At 40.6% G+C, this 23953-nt stretch overlaps 1 protein-coding gene across 1 annotated transcript in view; it reads right to left on the bottom strand.

Annotated features, from left to right (window-relative positions):
• The window catches only part of LOC133559425 (AT-rich interactive domain-containing protein 5B-like), a 305977-nt gene that overhangs the window by 5397 nt on the left and 276627 nt on the right, over positions 1 to 23953 (bottom strand). Inside the window, exon 9 of the mRNA XM_061911167.1 lies at positions 75 to 288. Coding sequence (XP_061767151.1) covers positions 75 to 288 — 214 coding nt within the window. The remainder of the gene's footprint in view (positions 1 to 74; positions 289 to 23953) is intronic.

Below are 23953 nucleotides of genomic sequence, written 5' to 3'. Positions count from 1 at the left end.
CTCTATCCTGGCAGCTGATTGGCTCAGCCAAAGCGAAGCCTTGTCTATACTTTCGGAACAAGGATGGAACTAACCTGTGACGCTTCCTGTCCCTTCATGGCCTCCGCTCGCTCCTTTCTCGCCGCCTGCTTGAGATGATTGGACCCTTTGACCTTCTTGGCCCCGACTCCTTTGGCCTTTGCCCCTGGCGTCTTCTCCTGGCCGCCCTCCTGCTTCCGGGGTTTGGTCAGCGGAGGGAGGGGCTTGTCCTGCTCGCCTTTGAGGTGCCTCTCGTACGGCAGGAGGAGCCTGCGGAGGGTGAGAAGAAAGGCGAATGATGTTACCACACGTCACGCCAGGCTGGAGAAACACAATGGCGAGCCCGGGTAGCGTCCTCGGGTGTCCAAAACGACGATTATGCCTTTCAAACTTATTTTGTTCGGTGAAAGCAAACATGGAGTTGCGGTTTTGCCAGAGGCACAAACAGGCCTCTTGTTTTAATACCTGGCAAACAGTAACTAATCCTTTTGTAATTACACAACGTGAGGGGAAATCCAGGCGCAGCAAGAGAATGTGCGTGTGTGTGTGTGTGTGTGTGCCAGCTGAGACGGATCACACTCGCTATTATTTTAACCTTGACAGGAGAGAAAATGCTCCACTTCTCCTGCACATGTTTTTTTTTTTTTTGTAGCCATGTGTTGTGCTGCTGAGGGATTGCAACAAAAAAAAGAAAAAAAAAAAGAGAAAAGAATCAAATTGTTCACGGTGTATAAAAAGGGATTTAATATGCCAATATGATTCATCACAGGCGGTTTTAACACGCGGCTCAGCTGACGGGATTCACTGCAGATGCTCGCACGGAATTAGGTCCATGTTCTGGTGGAAGAAAAAAGGAAGAAAAAAAAAAAAGAAAAGAAAGGCAGCCTCTGTTATTTGTCATCGGAACATTCCCAGGGTTCATTTTCTGTACGTGAAGTCATAACTAATAGCATCTGGCTAATGTAACAATTACCACATGAGAGGACATTTTTATGGCCGTGAAAAGAAAATGGAAGCCACGAGATACTTTTTGTTTGTCTGATGGTCGTCTCCTCTTATTCACACGTATTTTTGTCTCCCTGCTTTTGTAATATTCATCTCAAAATATCCCAGCCCACATCAGTCAGTCTGTCAAAAAGAACATACCCCACGTGGAAAACCCCTCGGTTTCCAGAAGCGGTTCAGTGTCGCTGGTGGACTTCCAGGTTGTTCCAGACAAAGAATTAATGTCAAACAAATTAAAAATGTTTATTAAACTGACACCTGTCACTTTAAGTCACATTGTAACACTCCTAATTGTAAAAAAAGTGTAAAAAGAATTGAACCACTGTCTAATAACGACGCTGAGATCATTATTCACGCGTTCGTTACATCTCATCTCGATTACTGTAACGTATTATTTTCGGTCCTCCCTATGTCTAGCATTAAAATATTACAGTTGGTACAAAATGTGGCTGCTAGACTTTTGACAAGAACAAGAAAGTTTGATCACATTACGCCTGTACTGGCTCACCTGCACTGGCTTCCTGTGCACTTAAGATGTGACTTTAAGGTTTTACTACTTACTATAAAATACTACACGGTCTAGCTCCAGCCTATCTTGCCGATTGTATTGTACCATATGTCCCGGCAAGAAATCTGGGTTCAAAGAACTCCGGCTTATTAGTGATTCCCAGAGCCCAAAAAAAGTCTGCGGGCTATAGAGCGTTTTCTATTGGGGCTCCAGTACTATGGAATGCCCTCCCGGTAACAGTTAGAGATGCTACCTCAGTAGAAGCAATGAAGTCCCATCTTAAAACTAATTTGTATAGATTTAGATTTATTGGTCCCTGTTGGGGAAATTCATTTTCACTGCCGTACATTTAAAGATATAGACATTACACATCACAAAACAAAAATAACAAAAAGACATCATACATGACCAACACATTTACAGGCTTTGTCAGACAGGTCTGCCGGGCCTGCTGTTAAGGGCGGCTATAGCTGCAGGGATAAGGCTTTTCCTGAGGCGGGCCCTCCGGAATTTGATGGTTCTGTACCTGTGCCCTGATGGTAGTGGGATTATGTATTGGTGTAGTGCAGGGGTGTCAAACTCAAATACAGAGCGGGCCAAAATTTAAAACTGAACGAAGCCGCGGGCCGAGGTTGAACAAATGAATCCTTTAATAGGGACCAAAACAAGTTTTGCATTGAATATTGAACAAGCAAGGCTTATATAACTTTATAGTGACATGCAAAATCGAGTTTAAAATAATAATAATTAAAAACTATCAATGGCATATCAAATGAAATAAAAATACAAATTGAATGCCTCTTTTCGGCGGCGGGTTTAAGTTGGGGCGGGGTTTGGTGGTAGCGGGGATGTATATTGTAGCGTCCCGGAAGAGTTAGTGATGCAAGGGGGTCTGGGTATTTGTTCGGTTGTGTTTATGTTGTGTTACGGTACGGATGTTCTCCCGAAATGTGTTAGTCATTCTTGTTTGCTGTGGGTTCACAGCGTGGCGTATATTTGTAACAGTGTTAAAGTTGTTTATGCGGCCACCCTCAGTGTGACCTGTATGGCTGTTGACCAAGTATGCCTTGCATACACTTGTGTGTGTGTATGAGCCGCATATATTATGTGAGTGGGCCGGCACGCTGTTTGTATGGAGGAAAAGCGGACGTGGCGACATGTAGAGAACGCCAAAGGCAGTGCTTTTACGGCCCGCCCCCAATATTATTGTCCGGGTGGAAACCGGGAGAAATTCGGGAGGGGCACTGAACTTCGGGAGTCTCCCGGGAAAATCGGGAGGGTTGACGAGTATAAGTATTAGTAGTGAATGTGGTGTTACTGCGGCGGGCCAGCTCTAATGTTAATTTGATACTGCCTCAAGGGCCAAATGAAATTACACGGCGGGCCAGAGTTTGACACCCATGGTGTAGTGGGTGACTGATATCCTGGACTATCGTGTTTGCCAGTCGAATGATGGACCGATGGTTTAAATCTGAAATGTTGGGTGTGGGTAGGCCGATGATTTAAGCTGCTATGTTCGTAATGCGTGTGAGTTTGGTCCGGTTGGTTACAGAAAGCATGGTGAAAAGACATGTGGAACAGTAGATAAGAATCGGTTGAACAATGCTTTGGTAAAGTAATAACAGGAGATGAGGTGCAACATATAGTCCTTTAAGTACTCTAGCCTTTAAATAGACCCCCCTTTTAGACCAGTTGATCTGCCGTTTATTTTATTTTCTGCTCTGCCCCCCTCTCACTTGTGGAGAGGGGGGCAGATCTGCGGTCCTCTCCAAGGTTTCTCATTGTCATCCTACTGGTTTGAGTTTTTCCTTGCCCTGATGTGGGATCTGAACCGAGGATGTCGTTGTGGCTTGTGCAGCCCTTTGAGACACTTGTGATTTGGCGCTATATAAATAAACATTGATTGATTGATTAATAAAACAACTAAAGCAAAACTACACTATTATATATTCTATACATTGTCAGTTATGTTTAGTTATGAGTACAGTATTTTTCGGAGTATAAGTCGCTCGGGAGTATAACTCGCACCTGCCGAAAATGGAAGGAAAAAAACATATATAAGTCGCATTATTTGGGGAAATTTATTTGATAAAACCCAACACCAAGAATAGACATTTAAAAGGCGATTTAAAATAAATAAAGAATAGTGAACAACAGGCTGAATAAGTGTACGTTATATGACGCATAAATAACCAACTGAGAAGGTGCCTGGTATGTTAACGTAACATATTATGGTAAGAGTCATTCAAATAACTATAACATATAGAAAATGCTATAAGTTTACCAAACAATCTGTCACTCCTAATCGCTAAATCCAATGAAATCTTATACGTCTAGTTTCTTACGTGAATGAGCTAAATAATATTATTTGATATTTTACGGTAATGTGGTATTGTCGCTCCCGAGTATAAGTCACACCCCTGGCCAAACTATGAAAAAAACTGCGACTTATAGTCTGAAAAATACGGTATATAAATTGTATATGCGCAGGTAAACATGCGTTCTCTGCGGTGGATATTTGTATTTTGCATAAAAAAAAAAAATCGGTCCCCAGGGAAAAATAATCATGTATGAGATATGTACATTGGCAACATGTATGTTTGACTCATTTCACTTGATTTAGATTCCATTCCACACTACAAAATAATAAAAGTATGTACGATTCAAGGGGATCAATATTGATATCGGTCAATACACAAAGCTCCAATATCGGTATTGTATCAGAACCACTCATTTTGATCACAACCTCCCAGAGGTACTATTTACAGTCATGACAGCACTGCCCCCTAGTGGTCTTCTATAGGCACGCATGAACGTGCATTCAGTACTAGTGGGTGTGTAAGAGTATTTAGCAGTGTTCCCAATAACGCCATAAATAAATATAATTAATTACTTTAATGTAAGTTGCAACGCCGTTACTGAGATGTTTGATGTAACGTGGCACGCAACTTTTAATGTGTTTTTTTTATGTCGACAAGACAGTGTCAGAAGCAGGAAATATCTTTTTACAAAAAAAAAAGCAACAACCATCACCGCACTACAATTAACTTGATATCAAATAGAAGGAGGCAACATCACACAGCAAACAACACACAACATGTAAGTACACGTACACGTACACACTACCACTTCAAGAGAATAACGAACAAGAAATCCATGATTGAAGTGACAAGCTGGCAATCGTACAATACCTCGTTTGTGGACAAGGAGACTACAGCCATCCAAGCACATTTAATGTCTTTATTGACTGGCGCTAACACAAAAGATTCAGCAGAGATACAACAGTCACTGTCGGCAAAATGCTGCTGCTAAGCTAATAAACACAGCTGAGCTAATGCTGCATTGTCTGGACACTGATGTCACACGTTACTTAGCGACAGGCACCGCCTTTTAAAGGCACATGCATACACTCTGGTCTCATGAAACATGTCAACTGTATATGCCAGATATTTAAAGTTTTTTTTTTAAAGTAACATAATAATTACTTCCTGTAGTAATTCAGTACATTTATTATAGAGTCATTCAGTCAGTAATTCAATTCCTTTTTTGGCAAAGTAAAGAGTAACTACAATTAAGTACTTTTTTAAAGACATTTTCCAAATACCGCTATTTAGCTAGGATGTGAATCTTACAACAACTCAGGATTCAAAATAACCCGTCATTGGGCCAAACAAAGTTGTGAGTACCAGGTTGTTAAGGTATATTAAACACTTGAATTCAAGACAGAATTTACAACTTATAGGTACAAAGGTGGTGGCCATGTGGTTCTTCCCTCTACCCGCTCAGTTGCCAGTCTTCATATTTGGATTCGTGGGGTGACAATTCAATTCAGAACAAATTCTTAATTCAAACTTGATTTAAACTAGTCGACAAGTTACAGGTTACAAAAGCTCTTTTATCTTTACGTGCAGCAAGTAAGTGAGGAAACGGCCTGAAAACGTCTTAAGAATCGAGATTCGGATGTGAATCGATTTTTTTCCAGCACGCCAAGTATTTACGTTACAAATACTATATTTTTGGTTCTATAAGCTTCTAATTTTTTCCTACACTTTGCACAATGCGACTTCTAAAACAGTGCGGCTAACTTATGGAATGTTTTCCGCTAACGTCAATGGTGATTTGTATTCAACATATAGTCTTCAACGCAGACCAGAGAAACTGCAAAGGTGTGTTGTTGTTTGTGCTTAGGCATCATCTTTTGAACAAGTTTGCTTACTGCAGATGCTGCAGGTTGAAAATACATTTCCAGTTTCGAGCCTTGAACCGGAAGTATATGCCGTTCTGTCTACTATTCGTCCATAGAGTTTCTGCCTGAAAGGATTCTTCATTCATCACTCCAAGCAACGTTTGTAAGTTTTACAATACAACTAAAATTATTCATACTTACTAAACCGTCCCATGTGTGATGTGTGTAAGAGTGTTTTCATGCATATTTGTACGCGCTATCGTAACGTAATCAAACGAGCATTGTTAGCATTAGCAACTATGCCAACATATTTACAAGTGTCTGTGTTAGTATTTTTAACTTACAATGGCTTTCTTTTTGCAATGATTCAGTTTTGTAAATTCACCAGGACGTCACCGTGGACTTATTAAGTTTGTTTAGCTGATTTAAGAGCGAACTTCTGCTCTTCCGTTCTGTTTTACAGGCACCATTTGGAAACAATTAAAGGCCTACTGCTCTCGCTGCTGTGTTGGATCCGCTTTGGACTGGACTCTCGCGACTGTGTTGGATCCATTATGGATTGAACTTTCACAGTATCATGTTAGACCCGCTCGACATCCATTGCTTTCCTCCTCTCCAAGTTTCTCATAGTCATCATTGTCACCGACGTCCCACTGGGTGTGAGTTTTCCTTGCCTTTATGTGGGCCTACCGAGGATGTCGTAGTGGTTTGTGCAGCCCTTTGAGACACTAGTGATTTAGGGCTATATAAGTAAATATTGATTGATTGATTGATACTGAAACCCACTACTACCGACCACGCAGTTTGATAGTTTATATATCAATGATGAAATATTAACATTGCAACACATGCCAATACGACCTTTTTAGTTTACTAAATTGCAATTTTAAATTTCCTGCGAAGTTTCCTGTTGAAAACGTCGCGGAATGATGACGCGTATGATGACGCGTGCGTTTGATGTCTCGGGTTGAAGCAGACATTTTTTTCCAGCCCGATCCAAGCCAATCAGTAGTCTGCTTTAATCGCATAATTACACAGTATTCTGGACATCTATGTTGCTAAATCTTTTGCAATTTGTTCAATTAATAATGGAGACGTCAAAGTAGAAAGATGGAGGTGGGAAGCGGTGTATTGCGGCTGCCTGTAGCCACACAAACACACGGTGATTCCTTGTTTAAAATTCCCGGAGGTGAAGCTTTACTATGGATCGAGTAGTCAAGCGAACATGGTACTCGACCACATGTCAACCGGCAGGTTTCGGTGAGAAAATGGTGGTAATAAGTCGGCTCTTACCGCAGTTCTGAGCGGAGCCTGCGTCCTCCTGCAGCTGCTGCGGACTATTACGTCCTCCCACGCAGACACTGGCGGTCACTACACCCGTGGCCACACCCCTCCAACTTTCAGGTACGATATAATAATCTCACTAAAACACTAGTAACACAATAACCAGATAGGGGCTTTCCAGAACTATCCTAGTAAATGTGTTTACTAACATCTGAATCGCTCCCACTGTCCTCGCCTTTTTTTTCTTCTTCTAGTCCTTCACTCTCAATATTGTCATCCACAAATCTTTCATCCTCGCTCAAATTAATGGGGAAATTCTCGCTTCCTTGGTCCGAATCGCTCTAGCTGCTGTTGGCTATGATTGTAAACAATGTGAGGTTGTGAGGAGCCCTGGTGACGTCACGCGCACATCGTCTGCTACTTCCGGTAGAGGCAAGGCTTTTTTATTAGCGACCAAAAGTTGCGAACTTTATCGTCGATGTTCTCTACTAAATCCTTTCAGCAAAAATATGGCAATATCGTGAAATGATCAAGTATGACACATAGAATGGACCTGCTATCCCCGTTTAAATAAGAAAATCTCATTTCAGTAGGCCTTTAAAGCATGTAAATAAACATTTACAACATCTGTCTTATATACTGTATCTGCAGCTTATGGTCCGTTGCGGCTAACATATGTAAACATATTTATTCCTTCTAAAATTTGGTGGGTGTAGCTTAAATACAGGCGCACTCTATGGCTCGGAAAATACGGTAAAAAATGTGTGTGTCTTTGAAATATTACTCATTATATCGCCAGGGATACTTTCCTATGTCTCAATGAGCGGAATTTCCTGTTCTATGGGGTCGGCAACCCAAAACGTTGAAAGAGCCACATTGGACCATAAATACCAAAAATCTGTCTGGAGACGCAAAAAATAAAAAGCCTTACATAAGTCTTATAATGAATATGATGTAAGCGTCTATTTTAGTTTTAATAGCCTACTATTAAAATGACTGCGTGCCGCAGGCTGAAACAAATCTTCGTTGACAAAAATGTTGAAATATAATATTTTTTCAACATAAGAAACCATTAGTAAATCAGAAGCTACTCAGAAGGTGAGCTAACTCCTGGAAATTACTTGCTTTTAATGGCCAAAGGTATAGATGTGCATGTCCAACTTAAAGGAAACGGCAGGCTTCCATCTTCAAATAGATTTATTACAAGCTTTGCAAGCTAGGTAATGTTTGCTGTGGTCTGGAACAACATGCCACGCAAACAACTATCTGAAATGCAGCCAAGATTACAAACGGATAATGTGTCATGAGACATGCAAAACTAAATGTTATAAAAAGAGGATACAAGTAAAGGATATTAAACAAGCCCAAATATACCTACAAACGAGGCATAATGATGCAATATGTACCTACAGCTAGCCTAAATAGCTCTGACCATATATGCCTGATCAGCGCTCCAACAAGTCAATAACATCAACAAAGCCCACCTTTGTGAATTCACGCACAGCATACAACCTTTGGTGGACAAAATGAGACAGAGGAGTGGAAGATTTTACATGTAAACAAACCGTTGCGTCACAGTCCACACTATGGTTCAAGAACCGCCGACATTAGTAGGACAAAACGATGATCACCAAATACTCTCATCAGTGAAGCATACACACACTTTCTAACAATTGGGAAGGTTGTTGTCATGGTTGTTCTAAAAAAAAAAAACATAATAAAAAAAACAATTATTTTTCCCGCCCATCTTTTTCCATTTTTAATCCTTTTTTAAAAATGCTCAAGAGGAGCTGACCTTTGGGTTAGCGTGACACATTCTCTCTCTTTAAAAAAAATGTTCCTCTTGTCAGGGGTATTTGTTGACGAACCCCAAGATGCAGAGATGGAGGCAGGCATGGAGTGAGCAAACATGATTTTAATATAAATATTAAGACAAAACCAAACAAAGGGTTCAAACCAAAAGCGTGCACGTGGGCGGAATAACAAACTAAGGGAGCTAGCACTGGAAGCTAGAAAACAAAAAGGAACTTTAGCGTGGAAGCTAGTGGATAGCAAACAGAAAAACTTGAGATAACAAATGGCTAACAAGAACAGCTTGCCGCTACGACGACCAGGACAAACTGTAGCATGACAGGTAATAGCTGAAAAGAATCACAGACACGACAAGAGCAACATATGGCAACGACAAGTCCGAATGACAATACAATGATCCAGCAACTGACGCAAGACAAAGCAGGTACAAATACGAGCCGGCTGATTGGCAACAGGTGTGGCCAGCTGCCAATCAGCCGCAGCTGAAGGGGAACACAGCACTCAGGGAACAAGACAGGAAGCTGACAAAATAAGAGCACTAGACAGGAACTAAGGACAGGAAATACTAATCACACTGAGGAGGAACACAGCACTCAGGGAACAAGACAGGAAGCTGACAAATTAAGAGCACTTGACAGGAACTAAAAGACAGGAAATACTAAACAAAGGAAACAGACAAATGCAGAGGAAAAAACTAAAACAGACAAAATGTCAGCGGAAAGCCTGACACCTCTGAAAAGCTATGCAGCTTTATTTTAAAACAAAAACAATCCGACATGACATCACAGGTGGAACAGGACTTTTTATTTTTTTTAAATACGTGTAATTATTTTTTATTTTTTTGCGGTATCAACAGGAGACAGTTGCAGTATTCTTTTTAAAGAACACAGCGCTAAAAACAAACAATGAATCAAGAGCAGTTTCGCCTTCACTTCAAAAGAAAGAAAAACTCGAAGAGTTCAAGAGGCTCTGTGGGATTTGTGTGTATGTGTGTGTGTGTGTTATTTTCCCTCTGGCAGGGAAAGCGGTGAAACTACATTTCATACAGCTGGTCTGGCAGCAGGCCCCAGGCCAGGAAAGGAAATGTACTATTAAATGTGACTTATTGAGAAAGAGGAAAAGACGCAACGAGGGCATAATGACATGTAAATGAAGAAAAAAATAATAATTCCTGTGCTTAAACAAGGAAAAAAACAATTTTTGAAATAGCAGCAGTGTTACGAAGAGTAAATGACAGGAGACTGGTGACGCCACGCAAACAAGGCTGGCATTATTGTTGCTCCTGATGAGGACACGTGCACCCTGGGACATGTGGACAGTCCAGCAGTGTGGGAATGATGCTGGCTGCATGGTCTACTTTATGGAATGTCAATATGGAGGGGAAAAAAGGAGCGGTGGGGAAAGGGAAAAGGGAGGGGGTCAAACTGTTGCAGATTATGTACGAGCCCGGGAACATGAGGCTCCTTATATAAATACTTCCAAATGGGAAAGGCTAACATGTTATTCTGATCAGGAAAGAACAGAATTGACTCTGGGGACGTTCCCACAATGCCCGAAATCAAATTAAAACTTTTTTTTTTTTAATTACACTTCAGAAGGCCTTTAAAAAGTCCAATATTAGCGTGTTTTAACCATTTTGAATAAGTGTCAGAGGTCCCATAATAGTGGTTTAGCTGAATTCAAGCCCTGAAAAGTGTTTTTTTAATAAGCACTACTACTTTTGTGCTTGCCATTACCTTGGGAAAAAAAAAAAAAAAAAAAAAAAAAAAAAGGAGACACTTTGTTGCCAAGGGTCGGTGTTTTTTTTCCAACAAAATGTGCATCTCCATCCAGTTGGAGGATTAAATAATTCACACTTGGACTACTAATTGTAGGGAAAACATGCTTTAACTTCCGTGAGTACATTATTCAGACTAAAAACAAGGCTATGGTATTCGGTCAGTTCATATTCTGTACTTTGCACTACAACCTCCGTTTTACACTTTATTAGGTTATGATATTCACATGAAGATAGCGGAAATGAACTTGTGTCAAACTCAAGGCCAGGTTTTTGAAGGTTGGAAAATAATGTGCGTCAAAATGTTATTTGTTCTTTCAAGTCAGACATTTTTTTACAATACTGCGTGCAATTGAATGTTTTGTTATTAAAATTAATACTTTATGTGTCTATATATGTATTCATTATATTTATAAGTATATTATATTTATTATTTTTCCTATATATTTTTTATTAAAAAAAAATCCTTAAACATCTGCTTGTAACCTTGACTTACGATTATAAAGCAAGTTATCCATCAATCTGTTACAGCAGTAAAACTATAATAAACACAATTGCCTATAAAAATTTAGCAGAAAAGATCCGGCCCGCCAGCGTCCAAATTCTGGCCCACGGAAATTCCTAAGTTAAAAAATAAAATACAATAAAATGTTTTAGAATTGTTATTATTATTTTTTTTTAAAAATCTGACCTATCTAATTAATTTTCTACCGCATTTTTCCATCGATAATGTGACATTAAGTGTGCACTTTTTTAGTCAATTAGTGCGCGAGGATATATATATATATATATATATATATATATATATACATACATATACATACACACATATATACATAAATATATACACATACATACACATGTATATACATATATATATATACACATACACACATATATACATACACATATACACATATTTATACATATATACATACACATATATATATATATATACACATGTATATACATATATATATATACACATACACACATATATACATACACATATACACATATTTATACATATATACATACACACACACATATATATATACATATGTACACACATACACACAGCCTGGCCCCCGACCAATTTGCGGTACCCGAGTCAAAAAATGTGGGGACCCCTGAGCAAGGCTATTATACTCATAAACTATACAAACTATATATTAGTTTATTTTTTATATAAAATATAAATGTACTTTTCTTGGAAATGTGGGATAGATGTCTGGAGCCTTAATGCTAATTAGCCGTGTTAGTCCACAGAGTGTGTGTCTCCTAGAAGAAGCGCCATTGTGCGCTTTATTCACTTTTTACATATACACTGTAACTGTGCACTTGTCCAATGTAATAAGATGCCACACAGCACGTACAACAATTTAACAAAGTGTGGGACATAAACAGATTTTAACACCAACATCATGCTCTGTTATGCGCTAACGAAAAACAAAAGGATGAAGACTTGCAACTCCCAGGTCTGCATAGGACTGACTGACAGTCGATTTATTTTAATATGTGCAGCGAAGCCTGCTGTTTTACAAAACTGTCCTCTGTATAGTGATGGGCGGGCTAATTGCTAGCTGACAGCTAGCGCCCTAATTGCTAGACGGCAGCTTGCGCCGCTAATCTCTAGCTGGCAATTGGAGCGCTAATTGTTAGCTGACTTAAATGCTAACATGAATAAAATAATACAATTATTTATTCATGTTTATTTCAAACCTGCAAGGCCGTGCTAAACTACACTGCAGTTGCACCTCCGGTCACTTTTGATGTGCATTTAAAGACATTTTAATTATAACACATCGTAAACAAATGCATTTAATATTAAAAAAATGTCTAATCAACCTAAAATGGCATGACCGAAGCTGACCATAATGTGAAATCCCAAAAAGAGGACACATATGTGCGTGTTTATGGCAAACACACAAAATATGTAAAACTTCCACCAAAAATATCTTTCAAAGTGGAATATTCAATATGACGGGGTTGAGGTGGTGGGCTTGGGGGGTAGCAAGGGTGTAAATTGTAGCATCCCGGAAGAGTCAGTGTTGCAAGGGGTTGTGGGTATTTGTTGTGTTGTGTTTATGTTGTGTTACGGTGCGGATGTTCTCCCGAAATATGTTTGTCATTGTTGTTTGCTGTGGGTTCACAGTGTGGCGCATATTTGTAACGGGTATTTGTTGTGTTGTGTTTATGTTGTGTTACGGTGCGGATGTTCTCCCGAAATGTGTTTATCATCGTTGTTTGGTGTGGGTTCACTGTGTGGCGCATATTTGTAACAGTGTTAAACTTGTTTATACGGCCACCCTCAGTGTGACCTGTGTGGCTGTTAACCAAGTATGCCTTGATTAACAAACAATTCATTACCTCTCTCTTTCGCTCTCTGTCTCTGCCCCTCTTTCACAAATATTGCTGCGTGAGCACATCTTCACAATTGGCTTTGTTATTAACCCCTCTGAACCAGGTACGTACATTGAAAATACACGCAACCTTGACACAAAACGCCGGACATTTGAGGCATTTAAGAAACCCCGCCCGGACAGCCCGGACAGTCCCGCAAAAGAGGACATGTCCGGGGAAAAGAGGACGTATGGTCAGTCTAGCATGGACCCCCTGCAGTACCTCTGCTCTAAAGATAAATAGTAAGCTTTGGACGTCATTAAAAAGTCATGTTTTCATAATTTGGGACATTTAAATATAAAACTCTACTACTAATAAGAACAAAAACAGTAGAAGCCAACAGTTTGTTTGTATTGATCATAGATTTTCAAGCCAAAGCTGTTTTTAACGACCTTTTCTAAAGACCAAATTAATCACAGAACTGAACGAAGGTGGATTAGGGTCACACTGATTAGGAAAAAGTCAAAATGCTGAATGCTACACTAATACTAAAATGCCATCATATGCTATATAACCGTATGCTAACATAACGCTAATATTCATCCATCCATTTTCTACCGCCCAGTCCCTTTTGGTGTTGCTGGGGGTGCTGGTGCCCATCTCAGCTACAATCGGGCGGAAGGCGGGGTACACCCTGGTCAAGTCGCCACCTCATCGCAGGGCCAACACAGATAGACAGACAACAGTCACACTCACATTCACACACTAGGGCCAATTTAGTGTTGCCAATCAACCTATCTTTTTGTCTGTATAGCTCAAAAGGTTACGGTGTATTTTCATTATATTTTCAAGAAATGGGATGAGGTACAAGTCAATACATTTTGAGGCGGATCCAGATAATTTATACCACGTTACGTGATGTAACTTGTCTGTGGGTATGTTTGCGGTCTCGCCTCCACCCGCAGACACAAAGACAGCGAACGACTGATGAGATGCTTCACTCTGTTTCTTTCATTATGCTATCAATAGAATATTTTATTTACACTTTCAAGAAAAGCCAAAAAATAAATAAGGATTTTCTGGTAAACAAAAAAGTAAAAAAAAAATGGGCAAACATTTTTAATTGGAAACTGCCTTTAAACATTTGGCTGGCTTTGTTTTGTCCCGACAAAGCGGATTTCAAGTTTTTATAAGATGATATTTTATCCAGGACTCTCCTGCTAAAGGGGTGCAGTAGCCAAAAGGTGCCATGTGGGGGCGTATGCTCTGCATGTGGGCCTGCTGGCGTTGGACTGGCTGGAGAAAGTGTGTGTGTGTGTGTGTGTGGGGGGGGGGGGGAGATTTTCATTAAGGCAGGACCAGCAACAATTTTATGAGGTCAATAAACACTTAACTTCCTCTCAAGCCAATTTATCAGCCGCCTCTTGTTTGAGCAGCCGCCCTACCCGCCCCCCCACCCCCTTGTCGATAACAAGCAACTAATACATGCATGGAGGGAAAAAGGGAGGCGTATTAACGTGGAGTAAATATAAAAACATCAGATAGGAATCTATTATACATGTTTTGTCTTACCTTAATGCATTGATTCGTAAACAGGGGTCGGCGCCCCAAAACGTTGGAAGAACCATATTGGATCAAAAATACAAAAAACTAATCCGTCTGGAGCCGCAAAAAATGAAAAGCCTTATATAAGTGTTATAAGAAGATGATGTACGTCTCTATATTAGACGTAATAGCCTACTAGCAAAATGACTATGTGTTGCAGGCTGAAGCAAATCTTTTTTGACAGAAATGTTGAAATGTAATATTTATTTTACACATTTTTACAACATTACTACTCAGAAGGTGAGATAACTCCTGGACATTACTGGCTTTTAATGGCCAAAGGTATAGATGTGTGTGTCCAACTTAAAGGAAATGGCAGGCTGTCGTCTTTTAATACATATATTACAATCTTTGGTAAGCTAGGTAATGTTTGCTGTGGTCTGGAACAACACGGCACATACACAACTATCAGAAATGTTTCACGAGGCATGCAAAACTAAATGATATAAGATAAAGTAAATTATATTAAATGAGCTCAAATATATCTACAAATAAAGCATCTATCCATCCATTTTCTACTGCTTGTCCCTTTTGGGGCCGTGGGGGGTGCTGGAGCCTATCCCAGCATCAGAGTACACCCTGGACAAGTCGCCACCTCATCACAGGCCCAAAACAGATAGGCCGACAACATTCACTTTTGCATTCACACACTAGGGACAATTTTAGTGTTTCCAATCAATCTATCCCCAGGTGCATGTTTTTGGAGGTGGGAAGAAGCCGGAGTATACGGAGGGAACCCACGCAGTCACGGGGAGAGCATGCAAACTCCACACAGAAAGATACCGAGCCCGGGATTGAACTCAGGACTACTCAGGACCTTTGGATTGTGAGGCACATGCACTAACCCCTGTACCACAGTGCTGCCCACAAATAAGGCATTATAATGCAATATGTACATACAGCTAGCCTAAATAGCATGTTAGCATTGACGAGCTTGCAGCCATGCACTGACCAAATATGCCTGATTAGCACGCCAACAAGTCAATAACATCAACAAAGCGCACGGTATAAAAGGTTTGGTGGACAAAATGAGACAAAGAAGCGAGTGGAAGATTTTTCATGTAAACAAACTGCTGCATCACAGTCCACACTATGGTGAGTTCAAGAACCGCCAAAATTAGTAGAACAAAACAATCTTCACCAAATACGTTAATCGGTGAAGCATACACACAAACATATTAAACAGTGGGCTTTCTAACAATTGGGAAGGTTTGTGTCATGTTTGTCCTCAAACAAAAAACATACTAAAACAAACAAAAAAATTCTCCCCTCATCTTTTTCCATTTCAATTCTTTTTAAAAATGTATCCAGGGAACCACTAAGGCCCCCTTAAAGGGGAACATTATCACCAGACCTATGCAAGCGTCAATATATACCTTGGTGGTGCAGAAAAAAGACCATATATTTTTTTAACCGATTTCCTAACTCTAAATGGGTGAATTTTGGCGAATTAAACACCTTTCTGTTTATCGCTCTGGAGGTGATGACGTCAGAATGTGACGTCGCCGAGGTAATACAGCCACCATTTTCATTTTTGACACATTGTAAACATTGGGTCTCAGCTCTGGTATTTTCCGTTATTTCGACTATTTTTTGGAACCTTGGAGACATCATGCCTCGTCGGTGTCTTGTTGGAGGGTGTAACAACACTAACAGGGAGGGATTCAAGTTGCACCACTGGCCCGAAGATGCGAAAATGTCAGCCGCCAGACCCCCATTGAATGTACTGGAGTGTCTTCACATTTTACCGGCGATGACAGACATGGCACAGAGATGTATGGATAACCTGCAGATGCATTTGCAACGATAAAGTCAACGAAATCACGAAGGTGAGTTTTGTTGATGTTGACTTATGTGCTAATCAGACATATTTGGTTGCGGCGTGAATGCCAGCTAATCGATGCTAACATGATACGCTAATCGACGCTAACATGCTATTTACCGGCAGTGCTAAAGCAGACATGGCACAGAGATGTATGGATAACCTGCAGATGCATTTGCAACTATATTACGTTTCCTTCCACCCACATTTAACGCGAAACAAACACTTACCAATCGAAGGATTTAAGTTGCCCCAGTGTCACAAGATGCGAAAGTCCTGATCGTTTGGTCCGCACATTTTACCGGCGATGTTAACACAGCTATTCGACTATGAATAGTGTCAATAGCTATTCGCTCAATAGCTTCAGTTTCTTCTTCAATACTTTCATACTACAACCATCCGTTTCAATACATGCGTAATCTATTGAATCGCTTAAGCCGCTGAAATCCGAGCTAATGTCGCTATATCTCTCTGTGGTATCTACCATTGTTTGTTTACATTGGCAGCACTGTATGACGTCACAGGGAAATGAATAGTCACATCGCAAATAGCGAAAATCAAGCACTTTAAAGCTTTTTTTTAGGGATATTCAGAGACAGGTACAATTTTGAAAAAAAAAAAAAATACAACAAGCCACTGGGAACTTATTTTTTATTGTTTTTAACCCTTTTGAAATTGTGATAATGTTCCCCTTTAAAGACCCTCGTCCGAGTTGTACGCGGGCTCCATCTCCTCCACGCCGAAGAATCGCTTGTTTTATTTTCCTATGTTCAAACACAGTGTTACTGTTCAAACTGTGCGTAATGTTACAGTGGCCAAAATACTTATTAAATAAAACCTCTGCCTTGTTTTTTTTTTAAACAAATACTTAGGTCTACTATGCTACTATATTTTAATATTGGTCGTTATGGTGGTAGTTGGAGAACCTCTGTCTTAATAGATGAGAAATCCATCATGTTTCATAAGAAATACGCATGTTAATGCTGTGCACATACAATAAAGGGGAGAAAAAAAAAGACAACTTGGCAAAAAAAGGTGATTTTACCAGCAATGCGCTGCTCTAGTTTGTGGAGTTTTGTCTTACAGGAAACAAGCGGCGCGGCAGCATCCCAGAAAAAAGAGCCGCAGTCACCAAATATGCGGGGGGGTGTAGCCTGCGGGGACGTTTCATTCCAACAATCTCCCTCCCATCTGTGCTCAAATTAATTTGAGGCGGTGTTGTGTTAACATCACAGGAGTTCAGGACAAAAAAGAAACCATTTAAAGGGCGAGCGGACGTCAGAAAGATTACTTATTTGGATTTTTACGGGCCCGTGAGGGGAATAGAGTGAAATAAGAAGGCAATGATGGAGCGGAGAAACAATAACTGGCGAGAAAGAGCCAGACAAGATGTCAACGGGGGGATAAACAGAACCCCCCCTTCCCACTCTCAAAGTTTTTATTTTATTTTTTTGTCTGCGAGCCAAACCACTCGAGGTGACCTGCATTCATGCAGTTAAAAGAGGAGGGCAGGCCAAGAATGTAGAAAACTTGAAGTCCTTTGTCAAGTCGGAAAATACTAGATTTTAAATGACCTCTACAGTTGAGCTCCCTCCATGGGCTTTGCACTCATTAGCTGCTTAAAAAAAAAAAAAAAAGAAACGTGAGCTATACGCCTCTAAATGACAAAAAAGAAAAAGTGCAGAGGCGCAGCATATGTTCTCACTCTGTGACAGAATGTCATTAATTGACTTTGCTACGCCAAAACGTTTATTAATCTCGGCGGGGCCGCGGCACATTGGTTGGCCCGTCACGCGTCGCCAGGTTTGGGTTGTGTTTGCCGCCAGGAGAGGACACCTTGGACCCTTGGATTGAATTCCACGCGTGAATGAAGTCAGCCAATGTTGTCTTTTGGGAGCTTGCAGCCACCTGGAGTTTTTGTTTTTGTCCTGACGACGCATTGAGACCCTAAACTAGCTGACACTAAGGCTGTGAAGTGAAGTAAATTATATTTACATAGCGCTTTTTCTCTAGTGACTCAAAGCGCTTTACATAGTGAAACCCAATATCTGAGTTACATTCAAACCAGTGTGGGTGGCACTGGGAGCAGGTGGGTAAAGTGTCTTGCCCAAGGACACAACGGCAGTGACTAGGATGGCAGAAGCGGGAATCGAACTTGCAACCCTCAAGCGGCTGGCACGGCCATTCTATCAACCGAGCTAAACCGCCCCGCTGGAAAGTATTACTCAAAACATTTGCCTCTAATAAAAAAAAAACACACAAACAACAACGAAAAGGTTGGCTTTCCACCCAAACACTAAACTCTGGTAAAATAGGCTTAAAAGTTTGTGCTGCCTTAATGCAATTGTAGGTTAATAGAGAAAATGTAGTAGATCAATTCAAGTTTAGCATTGCTTGAAGGGGAACATTATCCCCAGACCTATGTAAGCGTCAATATATACCTTGATGTTGCAGAAAAAAGACCATATTTTTTTTTAACCGATTTCCGAACTCTAAAAGGGTGAATTTGGCGATCTAAACGCCTTTCAATTGTTCGATGTCGGAGCGATGACCTTTCACCCATGATGCCACAATGAGAAGGAATCCACCATTTTCTCAAACACATTACACACACAAGTCAAATTAGCTCTGTTATTTTCCGTTTTTTTGACTGTTTTCCGTACCTTGGAGACATCATGCCTCGTCGGTGTGTTGTCGGACGGTGTAACAACACCATCAGGGACGGATTCAAGTTGATTTACGTGGAGTGTGCATCGATTAGCACGGCATGCTAATCGATGCTAACATGCTATTTAGGCTAGCTGTATGTACATATTGCATCATTATGCCTCATTTGTGGCTATATTTGCATCCAGCCTTTCCCTCCACCCACATTTAATGCCAAACAAACACATACCAATCGACAGATTTAAGTTGCACCAGTGTCAAAAGATGCAAAAGTCTCTCGTTTGTTATGCACATTTTACCGACGATAGTGATGCTACTACAGAGATGTGTGGATATCCTGCGACACTCATAGCAGATGCATTTCCAACTATAAAGTCAACGAAATCACAAAGGTGAGTTTTGTTGATGTTATTGACTTAAGTGCCAATCAGACATATTTGGTCGCCGCATGACTGCCAGCTAATCGATGCTAACATGCTATTTAGGCTAGCTGTAGGTACATTTGTAGCTATATTTGCATCCAGCCTTTCCCTCCACCCACATTTAATGCCAAACAAACACTTACCAATCGACAGATTTAAGTTGCTCCAGTGGTCAAAAGATGCAATCATTGGTTAGAAGGCGATCGCCGAATAGCTTCAATAGATATTTGCTCAATAGTTTCAGTTTCTTCTTCAATTTCGTTTTCGCTATCTGCCTCCAAACTCCAACCATCCGTTTCAATACATGCGTAATCTGTTGTATCGTTTAAGCCGCTGAAATCCGAGTCTGAATCCGAGCTAATGTCGCTTTATCTTGCTGTGCTATCCGCCATGTTTGTTTGTACTGGCATCACTATGTGACGTCACAGGAAAATGGACAGTGGATTTACAGATAGAGAAAATCAGGCACTTTAAAGCCTTCTTTTGGGATATTCCATGATCGGTAAAATTTTGAAAAACACTTTAAAAAATAAAATAAGCAACTGGGAACTGATTTTTATTGGTTTTAACCCTTCTGAAATTGTGATAATGTTCGCCTTTAAACAAAAATCATCGCAATAAATTGGGTTCTGTATGTGCATTTAAAATGATCAATTATGCACTTATCAAATTGTTTTGTTTAGGAACAACATTGTTCAACACTATTGCAAGGAATTTAGGGATTTCACCATCTACGGTCCGTAATATCATCAAAAAGTTCAGAGAATCTGGAGAAATCACTGCACGCAAGCGATGATATTACGGACCTTGGATCCTTCAGGCGGTACTGCATCAAAAAGCGACATCAGCGTGTAAAGGCTATCACCACATGGGCTCAGCAACACGTCGGAAAACCACTGTCAGTAACTACAGTTCGTTGCCACGTCTGTAAGTGCAAGTTAAAACCCAACTATGCAAAGCGAAAGTCATTCATCAACAACACCCAGAAACGCCGCCGGCTTGGCTGGGCCGAGCTCATCTAAGATGGACTGATGGCAAGTGGAAAAGTGTTCTGTGGTCTGACGAGTCCACATTTCAAATTGGTTTTGGAAACTGTGGACGTTGCGTCCTCCGGACCAAAGAGGAAAGGAACCATCCAGATTGCAAAGTTAAAAAACGCCAGCATCTTTGATGGTATGGGGGTGTTTTTTTGCCCAAGGGATGGTAACTTACACATTTGTGAAGGCACCAGTATTGCTGAAAGGTCCATACAGGTTTTGGAGCAACATAAGTTGCCATCCAAGCAACGATATCATAGACGCCCCTGCTTATTTCAGCAAGACAATGCCAAGCCACCTGTTACAACTGTGTGGCTTCATAGTAAAAGAGTGCGGGTACTAGACTGGCCTGTGTGTACTCCAGACCTGTCTCCCATTAAAAATGTGTGGCACAATAGGAAGCCTAAAATACCACAACGGAGACCCAGGCCTGTTGAACAACTTAAGCTGTGCATCAAGCAAGAATGGGAAATAATTCCACCTGAAAAGCTTCAAAAATTGGTTTCTTCAGTTCCCACACGTTTACGGAGTGTTGTTAAAATTTTTTGTAGATTAAACCAGTGGTTCTTAACCTTTTTGATCTCGAGGCCCAACTTTTCCACTATTATATACTGTCATTGGCCTTCTTTTAAAGTCATGAGGCATCCACAAGTATGAACTTTAAAGGCCTACTGAAATGAGATTTTCTTATTCAAACGGGGATAGCAGGTCCATTCTATGTGTCATACTTGATCATTTCACAGTATTGCCATATTTTTGCTGAAAGGATTTAGTAGAGAACATCGACGATAACGTTTGCAACTTTTGGTGCTGATAAAAAAGCAGAGAAGTCACAGACGATGACGTCACAAGGGTGAGGGCTCCTCATGTCCTCACATTGTTTTTAATGGGAGCCTCCAGCAGTAAGAGCTGTTCAGACCGAGAAAACGTCAATTCCCCCATTAATTTGAACGAGGATGAAAGATTTGTGGATGATGATATTGATAGCGAAGGACTCGAAAAAAAACTAAAAAAAAACGTATTGGAACGGATTCAGATGTTTTTAGACGAATTTACTAGTATAATTCTGGGAAATCCCTTATATTTCTATTGTGTTGCTAGTGTTTTAGTGAGATTAAATAGTACCTGATAGTCGGAGGAATAGTACCTGATAGTCGGAGGGGTGTGTCCACGGGTGTCTTGAGGCCAGTGTATGAGGGAAGTCACGGCAGATACAAGGACGGCACAAACTCCACAGATCTCCGGTAAGAGGCGACTTTTTTACACAATTTTCTCACCGAAACCTGCCGGTTGACAAGTACTCGGGAACCATGTTTGCTTGACCGCTCTGATCCATAGTAAAGCTTCACCTCCGGGAATTTTAAACAAGGAATCACCATGTGTTTGTGTGGCTAAAGGCTAAAGCTTCCCAACTCCATCTTTCTACTTTGACTTCTCCATTATTAATTGAACAAATTGCAAAAGATTCAGCAACACAGATGTCCAGAATACTGTGTAATTGCGCGATGAAAAGAGACGACTTTTAGCCGTATGTTGTGCTGCGCTAATATTTCCTGACAGTCCGTGATGTCACGCGCACGCTTCATCATTACGTGACATTTTCAACAAGAAACTCTGCGGGAAATTTAAAATTGCAATTTAGTAAACTAAGCCGGCCGTATTGGCATGTGTTGCAATGTTAATATTTCATCATTGATATATAAACTTTCAGACTGCGTGGTCGGTAGTAGTGGGTTTCAGTAGGCCTTTAAGGTCACGTGATTACATACTTCTGCTTTAAAGAATGATGGCTTCGTTACATTCAACCATGGTTTATTTATGACAAAACCAAGTGGAAATGTAATTGTTCCTCTAATAATCACTGCTGAGGTTAAAACAAAAACAGTACAATATGTGTGTATGTGAGGATTAGACAACGTGCACACACACACACACGCACACGCACGCACGCACGCACGCACTCTATGTGATGTATCTGCAGTATGGCAAGGACAAAGCAAAGAGATGCTGACAAGTGCAAGATAACGCTGAATAACATCTGCGCCTCTCTTGCAAACACACACTGTACTCCATTAGAATTCCCAGCGTGAGCTCCCAGCTTCCGACAATTATGAGCAACAAATATAGTTTTGGATGCAGAGAGTGCGGCAAGCGAGAGCGAGCTTTGCGACATCGATAGCGCGAGGAATGAATAAAGGCTGAATCAATAAAACATCTACCGGTAGTCGCCTGAAATTGGAACAGCAAACCTTTGAAGGAATCGACGGTGACGCTACACACTACGAGGGAATATATATATATATATATATATATATATATATATATATATATAAATATATATATATAAATACATATATATATATATACACACACACACATATGTATGTATCTCTATATATGTATATATAAAACATATACATACACATATATGTATATATATATACATAATAAGCAATCCTGAATATAAATGCACGTATATGTATATATATATATATATATATATATACACACACACACAGATATGTATATGCATATATATGTATATGTTATATATATATATATATATATATATATATATATATATATATATAGTACATATATATACATAATGAGCAATAAATATATATGTATATATATATGCACATATATGTATATATATGGAGTGGGATCCAGCATAGGGTCAGGTGCTGGAGTGGGATCCAGACCTGGACTAGGACTATCACGCGGACTATGATTAAGACTTTGACCAAGACTATGACTAAGACTATGACTAGGACCAGGACCAGGACTCGAACTATGACTGTGGCTAGGACTGTGACTGTGACTACGGCTAGGATTTGGGCTAGGACTCGGACCACGAGTCGGACTAGGACTAGGGCTTGGACTAGGGCTAGGGTTAGGGCTAACTACAGGTGCAGCTAGCCGTGGTGCCGGTGGATACGGCCTAGGAGGAGGTAGCGGTTTGGCGGGACGAAAGACCGGTGGTGGAGGTCTAGCTGGAGGTTGAGGCTTGGCTGCGAGTCACTGGGGCGGAGCCAAAGTCACAGGTGGCGGGATTTGAAAATCATAAGACTGAATTTGAGACTGTAAACAAATGTCCGTAAAAATTCTGATGGTGTCATTTCAGTCCTGTGTGGATGACTGAGGGAGTGAATTTTTGAAAAAAAATTCCTCGTCACCACTGTCCTTGGTAGACGTCAGAGGAGTGACATCACGGCTGCTGTACATATGACTGACAGGCCAGCCAGAGGAGTCCATAGAGGGATGGAAGAAGGCTTTACAAGACAAATGAGGGGAGTCCTGGACGGGTTGAAGCTGGCTGTGTAGTGGTGAGAGTGATGGTGGAGTTAGCGCGTCGCTGTCGCGAGGCGAAGCCTTTTTCCGCGACTTCCGCCTTTGCTGGCGCGTGCGAGCTGGGCGAGAGGGAACATCACCGGACCAGGTGGAGTCGAGCGGGGCTTGGAGAC

This window comes from Nerophis ophidion, linkage group LG09 (genome assembly GCF_033978795.1).
Source record: "Nerophis ophidion isolate RoL-2023_Sa linkage group LG09, RoL_Noph_v1.0, whole genome shotgun sequence".
In the NCBI taxonomy this organism is placed as follows: Eukaryota; Metazoa; Chordata; class Actinopteri; order Syngnathiformes; family Syngnathidae; genus Nerophis; species Nerophis ophidion.
This window is presented reverse-complemented; position numbering and strand designations above follow the sequence as displayed.